This window comes from Carica papaya, chromosome 8 (assembly GCF_054855325.1).
Source record: "Carica papaya isolate Zhongbai chromosome 8, ASM5485532v1, whole genome shotgun sequence".
Classification (NCBI taxonomy): domain Eukaryota; kingdom Viridiplantae; phylum Streptophyta; class Magnoliopsida; order Brassicales; family Caricaceae; genus Carica; species Carica papaya.
The window spans coordinates 34,736,175-34,751,726 of NC_142316.1; the positions used below are offsets into that span (position 1 = coordinate 34,736,175).

General features: G+C 38.2%; 1 protein-coding gene across 2 annotated transcripts; it reads right to left on the reverse strand.

Moving 5' to 3' along the window:
* Nucleotides 1–2,158: 2,158 nt before the first annotated feature.
* On the reverse strand, nucleotides 2,159–11,041 carry LOC148252824 (uncharacterized). 2 transcript variants are annotated; one of them, XM_088209236.1, is made up of 4 exons: nucleotides 10,656–11,041; nucleotides 7,676–8,860; nucleotides 6,754–7,231; nucleotides 2,159–2,420 (listed from the first exon to the last, which is right to left on the reverse strand). In XM_088209236.1, exons 1-4 carry the CDS (start codon nucleotides 10,666–10,668, stop codon nucleotides 2,357–2,359), a joined length of 1,740 nt encoding a protein of 579 aa, XP_088065362.1. In that variant the 5' UTR covers nucleotides 10,669–11,041; the 3' UTR covers nucleotides 2,159–2,356. The 2 variants fall into 2 exon arrangements, 1 of the variants encoding a protein (XP_088065362.1); XR_015813882.1 differs by lacking the exons at nucleotides 2,159–2,420; nucleotides 6,754–7,231; nucleotides 7,676–8,860 and adding an exon at nucleotides 8,967–9,228.
* Nucleotides 11,042–15,552: the final 4,511 nt, after the last annotated feature.

A 15,552-nucleotide genomic window follows, 5' to 3' on the forward strand; every position in this document is an offset into this window, starting at 1 on the left:
GTTTCTCTTATTTATTGTTTGGGTTGGTATAGGATTTTGGTGAAAGCGATTGGTTAAATGCATGTTACATCTGTTCCGAGATGAAGCTGTAATATTCCTCCTGGATGGCGACATATTTCTCCAGTATTATTTATTTTTTTACACATTCGTGATTCCAACTTGGTTTTAAAAATTCAGGCCAGGGAGACAGTGGGACAGACAGAGATTGCCCCGCCCCCCCCTCCCCCCCTGCAAATGCAATTATTGTGGCGTTCTTATTATTTCCCCCACTCTCTCAAGACCGTGTCATGGTAAAAGATGCATGCTTGATTGTTTACCTTCTACTATTACTCAAACTCTGCTTCCACGTGACAGTGGGGTTTGATGGGAGTACGTCAAAAATTATTTGGCATTGATTGTATTTTTTTATAACGGAGGCTCACCCATTATAAACACTCTTTTACCATTTTAAAAAATTATGAAGAAATCATCCTTGGTAGCCAGAAAAATCAAGTAAGTAGGATTTGGGAAGATGGTGTATGGACATGGCTTGAAATCAGTAAAAAGGTAATTTAAGTTAGAATTGATTGAAGTGCCCCTTCCATGCCGGAGCTTGTCTGATTTTCAACAGCAAAATCTGACTGACTAGACCTGTCAAAAGACACCTAACTTCTGCTGGGTAGACCAAACCAAAAACCCCAAAAAAGGAAAAGAAAAAAAAAAAAGAAGAATTGTTGGGTATTGTAATTCTGTGGCTTCTTCCCAAATTCTTAGGCTTGTGGTTGGGGGGGGGGGGACCTTACAACACCGCTGCCCTTCTTTTCTTCCTTTACAGCCTGTATTCAACCTCCCTTTTTTCTTCTACCCCTTTCTCTTACATTCTTCCTACTTTCATTTTTAACTTTTCTATGTATTGCCCTAACTCTACTTATAACTTAATTTGTAGACATAATAAATATTTTATAACAATTGGGTATTTTAATTTAAGTAATTATAATGAGTTAAAAAATTTAATTTTAATTTTTAAAAAATATATTGCCTTAAAAAATTACGCGTTATCTTTATCTAACAAGTTTTAATTATATTACGAATAATGAATGCGTAATAAAAAAAAATAAATATAAAATTTTTATGTTTTTTTAAAAGTGATAATATTTTCTACAATTATTTATTTTAAATATTAAATAATTAAAAGTATTTACAATTAATAATATTTTTAAAAGTTACTCGTTTTTTAAAAAATAAAATTAATTTTAACTTATACATAAAGTGAAATATTCTTTTTTTTTTTACTGTTTCGTTCAATTTTTATCATGAATTTTGATAATTTTGTTTGGATATTATTATATTAGATATCATTTTACTGTTAGATTTGGCACATTATTAATCAATTGATTATAAATGGTAATTAAATAATCACGAATAGTAATTAAAATAATAACAAAGATATTATTATATATAATAATAATTTTAAATGTAGAGCATTAAGAAATTCAGGATGGAGCAGTCCCAATTTTTTAAAAAAAATTAAACTATATTTTAATTTTAAAATTGAATTTTTTTTTTTTGGGGAGAATCTCTCTCTCTCTCTCTCTCTACATATATATATATATATATATGTATGTGTGTGACAGTATATTCCTGGTGTTTTCGGTGAGTGATAACTGTAGCAAATATATATATGTGTGTGTGTGTGAGAGAGAGTATATTCCTGGTGTTTTCGGTGAGTGATAACTGTGTAGCAAATATATATATATATATATGTGTGTGTGTGTGTGAGAGAGAGAGAGAGGAAAGCAAAAGTATATTGATGCTTGGGACCATCAATGCATTTTCCATACAATAAATATTACTCTCATTGCACCCTCCTCAATTGGAACTACCTTTTAAACCATAAAGTAGATTTCCCACCTTATTTTCTAATCTTATAAAATTTACTATATATATATACTTACACATATACATATACATATACATATACATATATATATATTGTTTAAATTATTCAATTTTTTTTTATTTACCCTACAACTTGATACATGAGATTTTATACTTGTTGTAAGCGTTCAATTTTTTTTTTATTTTTTATTTTTCAACTCATAAAAAATAAAATTTTTATAACCTATAATGTGACACCCCGTTCTTTTTTTTTTCTTAACGGTGTACGATAAAGCACGCATACAACACAATACCGAAATCCATATTATTCCAACCATGCACAAGAGAAATTTATCCACCTTCCATATTCCAAATCAATTGTACATACATCTCCACCTCTACAACACATAGTAATACAATATCAAACATTCCTAGATATTCAATATCCAGACTAAACCATCCTTTCAAACTACTTTAAATCACAAACAAAACTCGTGCCCTATGGCACTACCGACGGGGCTCCGTTACCAGCCGCTCGGATCCCAATTCCGTCCTTACTCCACCTGTGAATGATGAGAAGTGAGTTCACATAACTCAATACGATAAAAATCAAGTTGTAAGTGTGATATGCAGTGACAAGAATTTCCAGAAATGTCTATATGCATTTATCCTACCCAACCCCAACAACTCATAACCCTCTCCTTACACTAATTATCAAGGTCCCATTCCAAGGCAATAGCACGGCCAAACAACCCCCCCCCACCCAACAATCATCCACTAACTCTCGTCACCAACATCGGCGACTCATACACTCTTCCCCCATCTCCCGACCTCCACGAGGCCACACACACACACACACCCAACCACCTTCATTCCACGTCACCAATATCGGCGACTCACATCTATATCTCCACCTCTCGACCTAATAGGCCACGCACACACCCACACACCATTATTCCGCGTCACCAACATCGGCGACTCACACTCACTCCTCCACCTCTCGACCTAAAGAGGCCACACACACACACAAATACCATCGTCTCGCGTCACCAACATCGGCGACTCATACTCACTCCTCCACCTCTCGACCTAAAGAGGCCACACACACACACAAAGACCATCCTCTCGCGTCACCAACATCGGCGACTCATACTCACTCCTCCATCTCTCGACCTCGTTGGGCCACGCACACACACAAACACTTCCACCTCCCGTCACCACCTTCCGTGAATCATGCACCCTTCTACCCCTCTCGGCCTTGCTAGGCCACACTCACATACATATCCCCTCCCTGCTCCACCAACATCGGCAACTCAGCCCGCCCCTACCAACGGTCTCCAAATCTCCCCTTATACCATGCTAGTCCCAAGTATTCTAACTTACTAACTCCTACTGACCACATTACTCTTCTTCTCCCATCCAATCCCCCTCAAATCCTGCTTCCTAGTCCCCTCTGCCGTACCTTCCAGCTCCCTTCCCTCTCCCACTGCCCCCTACCCACTACCTCCCCCATCCTCCTGCCTCCTCCCGGTTCCTATACACTTTTGCCTACCTAGGGCGATTAACCTCTCAGCTTGCACCGTTTCACGCCACATACACGCCCTCACCACCGTGCATTTCGGGGAAACACATCACCGCCTATTAACGGCTCCCTCCACATCCCCACCCACGCACACACCACACACACACCTCTTCTGTCCTCTCGAGTTTTTTATCCCACCCGCGCCCCCTAGATTGTTCTCTCACATCCTCCTCACTCTGTTCTACCCGTACCACCCCCATCCTTCCCCACGGCCCCCCCCCCACACGCCTCCAACACCGCCATACTTTCCCTTCCTTCCCCGATCACCTCCGTGAGCGCGCGGGACAACCCCACGCTTACGGCCTACCTTCACTGTTCCACTCCGTCGCGCCATTGCCGACGCCGCAACCTGCAACCAAATTTCTCTACACACACACACCACACCAAACAACTCAAATTTTCACCGTACCTCCCGTTTCCATCCTCCTTCTTCCTGCCGGTCGCGTCGTCCGTCCACGGCCTCCTTCCCTCTCCCTTCTCGCTCCCCTCCGCCCCGACTCTCTCCTCTCTCCTTCTGGAACTTTCCTCTTCTTCTTCGTCTCCGCTCTCCTCCTTCCCTCCTTTTCTCTTTTTCTCTTTTTCCTTTTCTTTCTTTTTTTTTTTTCTTTTCCCTTTCTCCCTTTTCCGACCTCCTTTTATACTCTGCCAGCCTACCCCAAAACGACATCGTTTTCCTACATCCCAAAACGACGTCGTTTTTCTTTCTTTCAAAACGACGTCGTTTTTCCCTTCTCTAAAACGACGTCGTTTTTATTATTATTATTATTATTTTTTTTTTTTTATTTTTTTTTCTATTCTTTCTACCTTCTAGTCCTTACAACACTTCCCCCCTAAAAAAAAAATTTGGTCCCTCAAATTTGGTTACCTTACCTCCAAACAATTCTGGATAATTTCGTCTCATTTCGTCTTCCCGTTCCCAGGTTGCCCCTTCCTTGGCATGATGTCTCCACTGTATCTTCACCATAGGTATCACCCTGCTCCTCAACTTCCTTTCTTGTCGTTCGAGAACTTGGATTGGCTCCTCCTCATAAGACAAGTCCTTCTCCAATGGCAACGATTCATACCTTAGAATGTGGTTGGGATCCGGACGGTATTTTCGTAGTAGTGATACGTGAAATACGTTGTGAACCCCACTGTACCGAGGAGGAAGCGCTACCCTATACGCAACCACCCCCACTTTTTCCAAAATCTCAAACGGCCCTATGAACCGGGGACTTAATTTCCCTTTCTTTCCAAACCTCAATAACCCTTTCATGGGAGAAACTTTCAGGAACACATGATCCCCTACTTCAAAGCTTAACTCTCTCCTACGATTGTCTGCGTACCCCTTCTGTCTACTCTGGGCAGCTTGTAAATTATGTCGTATCATCCGCACCTTAGCTGTGGTTTCCTCTACCATCTCCGGCCCCAACAATTGTCTTTCCCCCACCTCGCTCCAACACACCGGCGACCTACAGGGTCGACCATACAGAGCTTCATAAGGAGTCATGCCGATACTGGTGTGATAACTATTATTGTATGCAAATTCTATTAAGGGTAGTATGTCTTCCCAATCTCCTCCCGTGTCGATGACACAGGCTCTCAACATATCTTCCAACACTTGTATCGTCCTCTCCGTTTGTCCGTCCGTTTGTGGGTGAAAAGCTGTGCTGAAGCTCAATTTAGTACCCAAAGCCTGTTGCAACCCTCTCCAAAATCTGGAAGTAAATCGGGGATCCCGGTCGGAGACAATTGTCACAGGAATGCCGTGTAATCTCACTACCTCTCTGATATACAGTCTCGCTAACCGTTCTACTGGATCGGTCACTTTCATTGCCAAGAAGTGGGAAGATTTAGTTAGACGATCAACCACCACCCAAATACTATCATGTTTCTTACGATTACCTGGCAACCCGGTCACAAAGTCCATAGAGACATGTTCCCACTTCCACGCGGGTATAGGTAAGGGTTGTAACAACCCCCCAGGCCGCTGGTGTTCCGCCTTGACTTGTTGGCATACCAAACACTTTAACACATACTCGGCCACATCCCTCTTCATGCCCCTCCACCAGAAGCTCTTCTGCAAATTTTTGTACATCTTAGTACTTCCCGGGTGTATAGCAAGTTTGGTGTCATGAGCCTCACTGAGTATCTCTTCTCTGAGTGTACGATCACTGGGAACGCACATTCTGGTTTGAAATCTGAGTATCCCATCGTTCCCCAACCCAAAATCTCCCACTGTACCCTATTCTACTCCCTCCCGGATCCTCTGTATCTCAGTGTCCCCCAATTGTCCCTCTCTTATTTTCTGAACCAAAGTAGGTTGTGCCCTCAAACTAGCCACATATCTGCCATTGTTCCCCTCTTGAATATCCAATCGTTGCATGGCTTCCCGTATACCCCACTCCGACACCATCAAATGAGATAACACCCCAGTACTCTTACGGCTGAGTGCATCTGCTACGACGTTTCCCCGTCCCGGGTAGTACTTAATTCTGCAGTCAAAATCTTTCAACAGATCCATCCATCTCCTCTGTCGCATATTCAATTCCCGCTGCGTGAACAAGTACTGTAAACTTTTATGATCTGTGTAAATTTCAAATGTTTCCCCGTATAAGTAATGTCGCCACAGTTTTAAAGCATAGACCACTGCAGCTAGTTCCAAATCGTGTGTCGGATAGTTCTTTTCATGTGTCCTCAATTGTCGCGACCCGTACGCTATAACCTTCCCTTGTTGCATTAATACACAGCCTAACCCAACATGAGATGCATCGCTATATACTGCAAAATTACCCTCCCCCGATGGGATGGCCAATATTGGCGTAGTAGTCAGTCTATGTTTCAATTCCTGAAAGCTACTCTCACACTTTTCATCCCATTCGAACTCCACATTCTTCTTTGTCAGCTTGGTAAGAGGTGCTGCAACACTAGAAAACCCCCGCACAAACCGACGGTAATATCCTGCTAAGCCCAGAAAACTCCTGATCTCTGTGACAGTCTTTGGTCTTTCCCACTTTACCACCGCTTCTATTTTCATTGGGTCTACTAATACCCCATCTCTCGACACAATATGTCCCAAGAAGGTAATTTGATCCAACCAGAACTCGCACTTACTAAGTTTCGCATACAGTTTAGCTTTTCAAAGCATCCCCAGCACCGTAGTCAGATGTTCTGCATGTTCTCCCAAATCTCTTGAGTAAATTAATATGTCATCTATGAAGACAATGACATAGCGATCCAACAGGGGTCGGAACACCCGATTCATCAAATCCATAAACACTGCAGGCGCATTCGTTAGTCCAAAAGGCATCACTAAAAATTCATAGTGACCATACCTGGTGCGGAATGCTGTCTTGGCAATGTCTTCGGCTCTTACCCGTAGCTGATGATACCCCGAACGCAAATCTATTTTTGAAAACACTTGTGCCCCTTGCAATTGATCAAATAAGTCGTCGATCCTAGGTAACGGATACCTATTCTTTATTGTCACTTGATTCAGGTCTCTATAATCAATACACATTCGCATGGATCCATCCTTCTTCTTAACAAACAGTACTGGGGCTCCCCACGGTGATACGCTCGGCCTTATAAATTTCTTATCCAGTAACTCTTGTAACTGTCTACTTAACTCCATTAGTTCTGATCTCGCCATCCTGTATGGGGTCTTAGAGATTGGTTGGGTGCCGGGCTGGAGTTCGATGGCGAATTCGACCTCTCTATTGGGTGGTAATCCCGGAAGGTCGTCTGGAAAAACGTCTGGAAAATCTCTTACCACTGGTATCTCTCGGAGTGTAAGTCTCTTACCCTCGTTACCTATCAAACGTAGACAAAATTATAATCCATATACATATTCTCGCTAGCACATTTTAATATAACACTCATTCATTCATTGAGATTTTTCTTTCCATACAGAAAAAGGTTCTTCGTTAGGCATCTTAAACACTACCCTCTTACGGAAACAGTCTACATGGGCACGTTGGGCCGCAAGCCAATCCATCCCCAGTATTACATCAAAATCCTTAATGTCTAACAAAATTAGATCCACTTTTAACTTCCTCCCCTCTACATCTACCTCACAAGAATCGAACATCACATCCGTACATAAAGGGCCATTAGTTGGCGTAGATATGACTAACACTCGATCTAACACTCGAGGTTCTATACCTATCCTAGATGCAAACATAGGCGATACAAATGAATGTGTGGCACCAGGGTCAATTAGTACTTTAGCAGGAATATCTGAAATGTAAAGTATACCTTGTATTATTTCGGAAGTGGCGGCCGCCTCTGGCGCTGTGATGGCGAACACCCGTCCTTGAACCCACGGTCTACCCGGCTCCTTCGGCAACGGGCAATCACGCACAAAATGTTGAGTGTTTCCGCACCGATAACAGCCCCGCCCGCCGCTCATACATGGTCGATCCCCATGATTTCTACCACATTGGGTGCAATTTGGTTTACTCCGGGATACCTGCTGACTCGGGGCAAAATCCGGTGCTATCCTCTGCCTTTTCTCTATTTGGCCGGAGGGGGGTGGTGGACGTCTGTAACTGGACTCCCCTTTACTGTTCTCAACTTGTTCTTTATACAGTGCTTCCACCAACTGTGCCTTTTCTAACACCATCTGATATGAGGGTAATGCAAACACAGCCACTTGACGATACAGTTCAGACCGTAACCCTTTTTCAAATCTGCGAGCCTTCTTGGTCTCATTCATCATCACCTCGGGCGCGAACCGCCCCAATTCTATGTACCTCTCAGCATATTCTACCACTGACAATCTTCCTTGTCTCAGTTCGGCAAACTCTATTTCCTTCCGTTGTCTCAAGAAATCCGGAAAATACTCTGCATTGAAGGCTTCCAGGAATACTTCCCAAGTGACTGGGGGAGCTAGAGTTCTTCTTTTTAGTTTCCACCAACGCTCAGCGGGTCCTCTAAACATAAATGTGGCCAGTTGTACCTTCTGTTCAGTGGTCACTGTGATCACTTCGAATAATTTTTCGGTCTCCTTTATCCAGTCTTCCGCCACTAAGGGATCAGTACTCCCATTGAAAGCAGGAGGGTTTAACCTTCGATATTTCTCAATATTGCTGGTGTCCACCACACCCTGGTGAATCCCCGGTTGTGGGACCGAGGCTGTCTCAGCCCGTAGTTCTCTATCTCTGATCACTGTGGCCAGACTCTCCACCACTCTACACAGTCGGTTGAAGTCTTCCTGTTGTACCCCAGGCAGTCCCGTCTGGTTTACCGCTGGGCCAGGCGCGGGCCTCGGTTGTGTGGGAGGGGGCACCGCTTGATACGGGGGTGGCCCGTAAAATGCTGGGAGTGGTACCTGGGGACACCCAGGTGGTCGTTGTGGAATCCCCGGTGAGTCCCGCAGCCCCGGGACAGCCCCGCGACGGGGTCGGCCCCGTCCTTTCTTCGTCACCTCCCTTGATACACCTGCAGGATAGTTATACCAGTTAGTAGGTATACTTAGTTTTGCTCTGATACCAACTGTGACACCCCGTTCTTTTTTTTTTCTTAACGGTGTACGATAAAGCACGCATACAACACAATACCGAAATCCATATTATTCCAACCATGCACAAGAGAAATTTATCCACCTTCCATATTCCAAATCAATTGTACATACATCTCCACCTCTACAACACATAGTAATACAATATCAAACATTCCTAGATATTCAATATCCAGACTAAACCATCCTTTCAAACTACTTTAAATCACAAACAAAACTCGTGCCCTATGGCACTACCGACGGGGCTCCGTTACCAGCCGCTCGGATCCCAATTCCGTCCTTACTCCACCTGTGAATGATGAGAAGTGAGTTCACATAACTCAATACGATAAAAATCAAGTTGTAAGTGTGATATGCAGTGACAAGAATTTCCAGAAATGTCTATATGCATTTATCCTACCCAACCCCAACAACTCATAACCCTCTCCCTACACTAATTATCAAGGTCCCATTCCAAGGCAATAGCACGGCCAAACAACCCCCCCCCACCCAACAATCATCCACTAACTCTCGTCACCAACATCGGCGACTCATACACTCTTCCCCCATCTCCCGACCTCCACGAGGCCACACACACACACACACCCAACCACCTTCATTCCACGTCACCAATATCGGCGACTCACATCTATATCTCCACCTCTCGACCTAATAGGCCACGCACACACCCACACACCATTATTCCGCGTCACCAACATCGGCGACTCACACTCACTCCTCCACCTCTCGACCTAAAGAGGCCACACACACACACAAATACCATCGTCTCGCGTCACCAACATCGGCGACTCATACTCACTCCTCCACCTCTCGACCTAAAGAGGCCACACACACACACAAAGACCATCCTCTCGCGTCACCAACATCGGCGACTCATACTCACTCCTCCATCTCTCGACCTCGTTGGGCCACGCACACACACAAACACTTCCACCTCCCGTCACCACCTTCCGTGAATCATGCACCCTTCTACCCCTCTCGGCCTTGCTAGGCCACACTCACATACATATCCCCTCCCTGCTCCACCAACATCGGCAACTCAGCCCGCCCCTACCAACGGTCTCCAAATCTCCCCTTATACCATGCTAGTCCCAAGCATTCTAACTTACTAACTCCTACTGACCACATTACTCTTCTTCTCCCATCCAATCCCCCTCAAATCCTGCTTCCTAGTCCCCTCTGCCGTACCTTCCAGCTCCCTTCCCTCTCCCACTGCCCCCTACCCACTACCTCCCCCATCCTCCTGCCTCCTCCCGGTTCCTATACACTTTTGCCTACCTAGGGCGATTAACCTCTCAGCTTGCACCGTTTCACGCCACATACACGCCCTCACCACCGTGCATTTCGGGGAAACACATCACCGCCTATTAACGGCTCCCTCCACATCCCCACCCACGCACACACCACACACACACCTCTTCTGTCCTCTCGAGTTTTTTATCCCACCCGCGCCCCCTAGATTGTTCTCTCACATCCTCCTCACTCTGTTCTACCCGTACCACCCCCATCCTTCCCCCCGGCCCCCCCCCACACGCCTCCAACACCGCCATACTTTCCCTTCCTTCCCCGATCACCTCCGTGAGCGCGCGGGACAACCCCACGCTTACGGCCTACCTTCACTGTTCCACTCCGTCGCGCCATTGCCGACGCCGCAACCTGCAACCAAATTTCTCTACACACACACACCACACCAAACAACTCAAATTTTCACCGTACCTCCCGTTTCCATCCTCCTTCTTCCTGCCGGTCGCGTCGTCCGTCCACGGCCTCCTTCCCTCTCCCTTCTCGCTCCCCTCCGCCCCGACTCTCTCCTCTCTCCTTCTGGAACTTTCCTCTTCTTCTTCGTCTCCGCTCTCCTCCTTCCCTCCTTTTCTCTTTTTCTCTTTTTCCTTTTCTTTCTTTTTTTTTTTTCTTTTCCCTTTCTCCCTTTTCCGACCTCCTTTTATACTCTGCCAGCCTACCCCAAAACGACATCGTTTTCCTACATCCCAAAACGACGTCGTTTTTCTTTCTTTCAAAACGACGTCGTTTTTCCCTTCTCTAAAACGACGTCGTTTTTATTATTATTATTATTATTTTTTTTTTTTTTATTTTTTTTTCTATTCTTTCTACCTTCTAGTCCTTACATATAAAGACCCGAGTGAAAATATAAAATATATATATTAAGAAATACAAAATTTACCAGTCACTTCCTCTTTCATCTTCGTCTAATGTATTTAGAAATTTCATGAAATACGAACAATTTATTTTTCTATTCGTATATATTTTATTTCTATATAAAATAATTTATATATATATATATTTGGAAGGGTCATATTATTTTAATATTTATAATTTAAAGGCCCAAATATAATGAATTATCAGTGGGCCTTTTCCAATACCCATTATCAATATTTTTAATAAAATTACTTATTAATTATTTTTATATCAAAATTATGTATAAATTAAGTTATTCTTCTTGCAAATTTTAAATTGTTACATTTTTTGTCATAAATTAAGTTAAAAATAAATTTTTTTAAATATTAATATGTTTAAAATTTATTTTTTGTTATATCAATTAAAATTTAAATAAATTATTAAATTAATCCGTAAAATTCAACACGTGTTATAATTATAATTCCTAACTTTTTTTTGTCATAATTTAATTATTAATATTTTTTCATAAATAATTATTATAAAAATATATTTCATCGCTTACAATTTATATGCATCAAAACACGTTGGGAGAGAAAGATTATGAAATTTATGAAGCCAAATTTGTCTTCGTCATATTTCATAACTTATAAATTCAAATTAGTCATAATTAGTCAATACATAAAATACATATATATATAACAAAAAAACGTGTTTATTTCCGAAAACTATATGTCATATACTACATAAATTCTCAACCATTTGTCTTTCTCGAAATTTTGACTAGGAAAAATATGCAAGTCTAGTCTTTATTTTATAAGATCATATATGTCACGAGTACTATGCGTTGAATATATTTATAACCATATTTCGTTACGACTTATTTGTTTGAAAAATTGAAAATAATTTGTAATTAATAAAAAAAATTTGTTAGATAATTTCATTCGCCCATTTTGTTAGTAAGTATCTAGATACAAATTATTGACGACCCGATTAATTCTTTTTCAGACGAAATACGAGGTATGTCGATCGAAGGAGAGAATGGGAAAATCCCATAGATTCGAAATCGCTTAGCATTATTAATAGATCTCGTATGAACATGAATTTAAAGTTTGCGGGTATAATTGGATGAACATTTGAAACGTTGTAAAAAATTTTTTGTTTTGATTCAAAATTTCTTTTCTCAAATCAATAACTTGTGTTCTTTCGTCAATCGATGAATTATACGCTTGTTGGTAAAAGTCATCATAATTACAAGACTCGTCGTATTGGAGGAGGTGAGGTGTGAAAACGCGGCCGTTTTGAGAATAACGGCAAGAATAGGAAGAAGCCAAAAGCGATTCCGTTTTGGGCGATGGGCGGATGAATTGAATGGGGGGCTGTTTGGTTGCAGTCAAAGCCGAAACCGAAATCAATGCGGTTGACAGCTGAAGAAACAGAAATTAAAATTTAAAATTTAAATAATAAATTTATAAATAAATAAATAAATAAATAAATTAAATAAATAAATCATATCAGTTGTAGATCAAGTTTTACTATTTTTGGAAACCTTAAAAGAAACCTGTGTGGACCCCACACCCTTTATGAGGGTGGAATTATTAAGGCCCATAATGGGCCCCCACTCTCCACAAATTAAGGGCCCAATTTCTTAAAATCAAAAATAAATTTTTTATATTATATATATATAATTTTAATATAAATCAACAAATCATAAATTGAATACACACACACACACACATATATATACATATGAAGAAATCGATAAATATTTCAAATTAATATTAATATATAATTATAATATTTAGTATATATTGTTCAAAATAATATATAAAAATTAATATAGTCTCGTTTTATAAATTATTTGTATAGTATTATTGATTTTTTTTTTCCGTAATTGAATTTATAAATAAATTACGATACAAAATTTTAATTTTAATTTTTTTTTTTGCCAACGTAAACATAATTTAAATTAAACATAAATTTTTATATTATAAAATCATATAAAGTAAAGTTAAATTTAAACTTATAGTTACAATTAATTTTGTCATTTATAATATGAATAATTTATGCATTTAATGCCCCCTACCCATCTCTTTAAGCAGAGGCAAGATGGGACATTTATGGGGTAGTCCAAAGTAACAAAGCTTGCCTTATTCGACAAATAGATAGAGATATAGGACACGGGCGTGCCCTAATTTCATTTTTGACCCATTGAAAGTAATTTATCTTTACAATTATCCAATTAATTAATAAGTAATAACCACGAAAAATCAAGATTTTACCCAAACGGAAGATTAATATCACGAGATAAATCCTAAAACGTATTTAGCAACATAAATGTGTACCAAATTAATTAAATTTTGAGATAATTAATTTAATTAATTAACTAATTGTAATGGGTATTTTATGCCATTTTTTTTAATAATTAATTAATTATTATTTTCATAAGTCAAAAGCACTCGAATTAACTATAAAATCTTGAATATTACTTGAAAATTTAATTGGATTCAAACTATTAACTAAATTTGACATGTAATTAATTTATTGTTACAATATTTTCATGATGTTGATGGCACGATATCAAATTAAAATTAAACCCATTTGACAATACATATTCAATAACTTATAAGTATTAATTGTATAATATATATATATATATATACCAGCAAGTAAATTGCATAATTAATATTTTAATAACATTAATTAATCTACCTAAAATTGAAAACTCTCATATATATATATATATATATATATATATATACATACATGTGTGTGTGTGTATAGTTCTCTACTTGGTTGACCCAATGCTTAGTTTTGAAAGTCAACCAAAAGAATATTTATGGTGTATGAGTTTATAACATTTCAATTGTCCAAGAGGAACAAGAACATTGAATCTGATCACTTAGGTGCTCAATCATTATCATCCTAATTAGTCTAATTAATCTTGTTTTTTTAAACAATTAGTTAATTTAATTAAACAAAACTAGACTTTTTGTCATGTAATCAAAATATAATTTCCATAGTTATATAAAATAAAATATAATTATTATTTTACGCGAATAAAATTATATAAAAATTAAATTATTATACATTCATTTTAGAAAAAAATAATGTATGAAAAAGGTATGCAAAAAAAAAAATATATAATGAATAATTGCTGTATATTATTATATCAAATTGTAATTAAATAAAAAGATAACTATTACTTATATTATTTTTATTTTAATATATTTAAAATAATTTATATATTATATAGATAAAGAGATAATTTATATATAAATATATATTATTGAATATAAAATTATTATTATTTAAAAGAAAATGAAGAATTGACTTGTTAATATATATCATTAATTTTCACATACTTGATTTAATTAATAACTAGTTTTAGATTAATAAAAACTTTATTTTTAATTAATTATTAATGTCATTTTCAGACATCTATTATAATTTCAACTTAATACGTTGTCGTTTTCACGTGGGTGGAGGAAATGTCGTTTCAGCCAATTGAAGGAGTTGGTGGAAATCCTCAGCTACTTGAATGGCTTTAAGACAATATCAAAATTAACACAAATATAAAATTATTTTACTTTAAGGGATGTGTTCTTGATATATACCTAATCCAAATTATTTTATTTTTAATTACAACTTAATTAATAATTAAATAACCTTTCTAATTACATATATGTTGCCTATGAATTTCAACCAACTATAATAATTAAAAATTAAAATATAATCACTTAATTACAATTTAAATTATATTGTTTATAGTTATAATTTAGTCACTATGATGTGTTTTTTTTTTTTTAAAATAAAAAAAAATTATTTCGAGTTTTTAATTAATTAAAAAAATATAATACATTCGTTAAATTTTAATTAAACTTAATTATAGTAAATTAAAATATGATTATTTTATTATTATTACTATAATGAATAATTAATTAGTCAACTTACGGATGTAATACACAAGTATATATATATATATGTATATAATTAATTAACACTCTCAAACAAGATTCTCCGTTGAAGGAAACGGACATAAGTTTTTTGCCATATTTGTTATATTACTCCGGCATATATATAATGTATAAATTTGTGTATACATATATATATATATATATACATATAGTTCATGGAGATAAGTGAAGTGTATGATTATTGCTTCATCATTTATTTTAATTGTTGTTTGTACCTATAGTAGCTAGGTCGTTATATTCTTCCCGTGTGTGGGTGTGTGTATATATATATATATACATATTTTATGTTTAATAACGGACAACAATTTATATATATAATAAGATTATAGCATGCCATATAAGCATGCGTTAGGTGACATACTTACATATAAATAGTTATATATTGAAAAAATATTATTAATTTATATATGATTTGGTGCGTGTTTAGCAAACTGTTAAATTAAATGCCCTGTTTGTATGTAAAAAATAAAAATAAAAATTGATGCCCACTCTCATATATACAC